The sequence below is a fragment of the Chrysemys picta genome, unplaced genomic scaffold (assembly GCF_011386835.1).
Source record: "Chrysemys picta bellii isolate R12L10 unplaced genomic scaffold, ASM1138683v2 scaf3949, whole genome shotgun sequence".
NCBI classification, from domain to species: domain Eukaryota; kingdom Metazoa; phylum Chordata; order Testudines; family Emydidae; genus Chrysemys; species Chrysemys picta.
Window position 1 is genome coordinate 1 of NW_027056650.1, and position 5,000 is coordinate 5,000.

The 5,000-nt window shown below is 52.9% G+C and overlaps 1 protein-coding gene across 1 annotated transcript; it reads right to left on the reverse strand.

The window, feature by feature from the left end:
* Window positions 1-2,818: 2,818 nt before the first annotated feature.
* LOC135980529 (transmembrane protein 214-like) lies at window positions 2,819-4,741 on the reverse strand. Its single transcript, XM_065580487.1, has 2 exons — window positions 4,440-4,741; window positions 2,819-3,495 (listed from the first exon to the last, which is right to left on the reverse strand). Exons 1-2 carry the CDS (start codon window positions 4,573-4,575, stop codon window positions 3,185-3,187), a joined length of 447 nt encoding a protein of 148 aa, XP_065436559.1. The 5' UTR covers window positions 4,576-4,741; the 3' UTR covers window positions 2,819-3,184.
* Between the last annotated feature and the right edge of the window lie 259 nt (window positions 4,742-5,000).

Here is a 5,000-nt window from a genome sequence, read left to right on the forward strand (position 1 = left end):
AAAAAATATGCAGGGACCTGACCACGTGTCCAGAACTGAACAGATTTTTATAGCAAGACTGAAGTCAGTAAAGCAAATAAAAATAAAACACTGTTCTAAACTCAAAAGACTACGCAGAACTTGCCCCTTCTTGCTCCCCAGGAATATGAAAGTCAGAGCTGGTGACTAAAATATGTTTTCACCACCTTATGCACCTGTTAGCACTAGCAAGCCAACAGCTGAAAAAGAGTCACAGCTGGACCCGACTATTTCTTGCAGCAACAGAACTATTTGCTACGTTTCAATTACAAGGCCAATTGGTTCAATTTGTGCATCCCCACCAACTGGCAAGGGGAAAAACAGGTGTTACCAAAGGCATAATCTGAAGATAATGAGATAGCATGTAGCTGCATTTTCCCTAGCAGTCTGAGAGTCAACCATGCTGAGTTGTACACACTTACCACTATGCACAACCGCGTTTGGATCAGAATCAGTGCACTTTGGGGCGTCAACCTACACAGAGACCTAGAGGTAGGAAATGACTTGATAGAAGATCCCTTGCTTGTCTGAATGACCCAAAACCAGCACACTGGGCCAATACCTAGTCTACTTCAAGATACGTTCTTACCACAGTCACCCTCTACCTATTTGGCACATCTTGTTTTAAAATTAGATTGGAAGCTCTTCAAGGCAGGGGCCATCTCTTGCTATATCTGTAAACACGCCCAAAGCCAGGAGGGCCTGTTTGCCTGGAAACATTACTGGATCATTGTGCAACAACTGAACGTCTAGTCCACTGCACCCTCAGGGACCAGCCATGCACGCTTCCTAACTTCTATTCTAAAAGCCAGGTTATTTATCCCCTCCACACTCATTCGGTTTGGACTGCTCTTTTTAACACCTAACTTCTATCCTTCTTGTAAAACACAAACACAATTAACACCGACGCACAAGATGAATTTGGCTTAAACCGGAAATTGAATGTAAATGGTAACGTCCTTCTCCAACAGAAATCTAACAGATACCCCTATGATGAGCATGGAGTAAGAACCTAGATTAAAGAGAAGGAACTGAATACAGGAGCTCAGCAGACAGCTGGTGCACCAGGTCTTCATTATGCCATGACAAATTTCAATGTAATCCTTGTTTGTTTGGCTTTTCTAAGAGAGTCAGTCTACACTCAGGTACCACGCCAATGGTAGGCAGACAAACATTGTAGCAGGTTTACTTAGAACATGTAAAGCTCACACCAGCTGAACTGCAGCCCGTTTCATCAGGAGGCATGATAAGACAAGATGTGAGAGAACATTCCCAGCAGTGAAGCCTTCGTAGAGTTCCTCCCGGAGAGCATGAGAAGTGGGCAGAAAAGAAGCCAGTGCTTCCTTTCTAGCCTGCTGGGGTCTGAAGGGACTTTCCTGCCTGCAGGAGCAGAAGGAGCAACACAACTTCAAATGCCTGTCGCAAAGGAGAAAAACAGAACTAGTTCTTGCAATCACGTTTCTGCCACCCAAGTGACAAGATCATTCGCTCCACTCACGCAGCAGACAACAGGATTGGGATTATTAGTAGTCATTACTGGGATTATAGTAGCACCCAGGAGCCCCAGTCATGGGCCAGACCCCCATTGGCCTAGGCGCTGTACGAACATAGAACAAAAAGAAAGTCCCAGTTTGGGCTTTGGCCAGTCATAGCACCAAGGTGTTTGTGTTTTTTTAAAAAGGAAGACAAGTTTCACTTCAAATAATCAACGTGACCTCCAAGAATGGCAGTAGACACACCAAGGCAGTAGCCGGGAGTGCCCCCATCTCATCTCATTTGCACTGGGAGCACTGGAATGATGATACTGGGACAGAGATAGTACATTCCCTACCCTATTTTCCTCATCAAGATTTAAAAATGTTATTAAAGCTAATGTTAAAATTATATAATATACAGGGTAAGAGTGTCTGTACATCCGGGCATAGTGCTTAAATTACCCAAAAGTACAAAGGTTGGTTTAAAAGTCATATAATACATATAGTATATTAAAACTCCAAAGAGGCCCAACTGCTTTGCAGAGACGCTTATTCAGACAGTGCAACGGTGAACCGCAAAATACCAGTTTGGCTCAGAGGACTAGGGCATGTCAAAGGCAGCAGCCTCCGAAATCTGAACTCTAGGAAGAGGTAAGATGGGCACTTTCCAGAACTGGTGCAGAAGGGAATGCTGCTCCTCAAGGCACATGTGTAGTTTGGACATCACAATCTGCTCCACTAGTCTGGACGAGCAAACTCTTACAGCTCTGAAACCATCACAGTCAGTACCGAGTCCCCAAGATGGAAAAGCAACAGAGAGAACAGCATAGGAGGCGGGAGGTCAGAAACCTTCATATTCTAGTATACTCGGTTTTTACATTCTGCTGCTCCCATCCAGTTGAAATGACTAGCTAGCTCTTCCGAAAGCTGTTTTCCCTTTACATCCTCTGACCTCTTATTCCTGTGAGATCACAGAACTTCTCTTTAGAGACACGTTTCTCCACTCGTCATTTTCCCTTACATGATGCTTTTAGCCCCCTGCATTCTTCCTGATCCCTTTTCACCTCACTCCCACATTTCACCACCTTGCTTTTCTTAAGACGAGCTTTACAGATTTCTACAACACGGCACGTGCCCACCCTGGTCTTTAACATGGAGGTGCAAACCCTGGAGATAACAGGTCCCAGCATGCAGTGTTCCAGGATGGTGAACTGCCTGCTGAGAACTGTCAGCGTCACCACCCTATTTTCTCCTATAAATGGAACAAAATCTCAGTCCCAATGCACCAACTTGCTCCCATACCCAACACATACCCCTCTAAACCTGCCTAAGGGCTCAGTTCTTCCGTGCAACCTGCCACTGTAGCACACATTAGTCAAATGTCTTCCTCACCCCAACCCGAACAGTGGGTAGTAAAAGTAAGATGGAAGGGGGGAAATGAAGAGAACACTTTCCTACGGATCTTCCAGTGCATCTTTCCTTATCAGTGTTTGAATTTTGGAAGCTAAGAACCTCAAGCAAAGGACTAAATTTTTGTGTCAGACAGCACTGAGCAATTAGCTGGCGTTTAATTACACTAATGCATACATCTCTGACAGCTCAATTTTATGCTTCTGAACCATTAACATTGGGGTTGGAGACTACGGGCACCCTAGGCTCTGCGGCAGCTCTGGGCCTGGCTTCTTGGGACATCACCAGGATGAGTTAAGGTGAGCAGGCCCATCTATAAACTCCTGACTGCTGATGTACTGCTCTCCACGCCCTTCTGCTTCAGTAATTGGAGGTATAAAACTCACAGCTTTCAGGGCATCCTCCAGCGTTCGGAATTTGCCTTGCTTGAGTCCTGCATCGACTGCAGTTGACTTTTTAGCATTTTTCCCCATGTTCTGTTTTTTGTGATGCTGCTCAGGGGCAGGGGCTGGAGGCACTTGCTCTTTGTTCTGCTTCTTCCCAGTTTTCTCAAACCCCAGCTCAAAGATGGTGTCTGATGTAGTGATAGGTGCTAGAAATAAGACAAACAGAGGGAAGTGATCAGTTTGGCTGAGACAGTAAAGGCAGCTCAAGTAGAAGCAGATGTACTGGGATGAAGCCCATCACCTAAAAAAGACCCCATAAAAAAGCAAATCCAGTATTAAGTGAATAAAACTTTTACGAGTCAGGAACGACAGCTCCTTAACAACCCACTATCTCCCTTGTACAGAGGCTGGGCACTGCAGTCAATCTCCTTCCCTCCAGGCTGAGCCCTGGGCAGCAGGATCTGCTGCAAGGCAAGTGACCATTTAATATAAGGAAGCATGCATCTCTCCCACCCACCCACCCACCCACATGGGGCTGGGGCAGGATTCAGACCCTCACCAGGCGTTGCTGGCATGCCCATCGCTGCGGTACCCAGAGGCCAGTCTCATGGACGCCCAGGCCCTGTGGAGAGCTGTGCACTGTGGTGGTGGACCCATGGCAGAACAAATCCTCCCTCAAATCCTATGGGAACAGTTACCCCAGAGCATTCGCCCTCCGGCACCCACGGCCGGCTCCCCAATTCCTGTACAGCGGGGCCAAGCCCGGCTCGCAGGCGGCACCAGCTCTGAGCCCCAGGGCCTGCCTCTGCTCTCACTTACAGGGCGTGGTGCTGAGCCCCCCAATGCAGGCTCTGGCCCCGCTCCCCCGCCCGGGGGTCTGAGCCCCGCACCCCCCCGGGGGGCCCAGTCTCGCACTCCCCTGGGGGGGCCGAGCCCCGCCCCCCCACTGCCCGCCCCCCTGGGGGGCCGAGCCCCGCACCCCCACCCCATGGGGGGCCGAGTCCCACTCCCCTGGGGGGCCGAGCCCCGCACCACTGAGGGGGCCCGAGCCCCGCTCCCCCGCCCCATGGGGGGCCCAGTCCCACTCCCCCGGGGGGCCGAGCCCCACTCGCCCGCACCCCCCGGGGGGCCGAGCCCCGCCCCCACTCACAGGCCGAAGGCAACAGGCGGCCGCTGTTGGCCTCCTGCAGCGCCCTGCGCCCGGCAGCGCCCCCCGCGGGCCGCCGGCCCCGGCCCCTGCGCACCAGCTCCCAGCGCCCCGCGCCGGCGGGGCCCACCGAGGCCATGGGGCCGCCCGTCACCGCGCGCCGCGCCCGCCGAGTCAGCGTGCAGCCAGGGCGCGCGCCCGCGGCAGGCAGGCGGGCAGGCAGCGGGTGGGGGCGCGCGCCAGGGCCCGCGCGGATTGGCCTCCGGCGCGGGGACGCGCCCCCCAGGCCCCGCGCTCGCTCTGCCACGTCTCTGGCCCGCCCCCCCGGCCTCGCTCACGCGGACCAATCGGGGCCAAGCGGCGGCGTCTCCGCTTGGGAGGGGCCACTCCCTCCCCGACTCCCCCCCACCGCCGGCCCAACCATTCCTCCCTCAGACAGCCCAGAGCCCCTCCCCCACCTCAGACAGCCCAGAGCCCCTCCCCCCACCTCAGCCCAGAGCCTCTCCCCACAGAGACCCCTCCCCCACCTCAGACAGCCCAGAGCCCCTCCCCCCACTCCCCCCA

Bases quoted from the DNA above. Each gene is read 5' to 3' on its own strand.
- LOC135980529 (XM_065580487.1), bottom strand. From the start codon at position 4,575: ATGGCCTCGGTGGGCCCCGCCGGCGCGGGGCGCTGGGAGCTGGTGCGC. The intron at 3,496-4,439 runs GTGAGTGGGGGC...TCTTATTTCTAG, and splicing joins CCGCCTGTTGCCTTCGGCCT to CACCTATCACTACATCAGAC.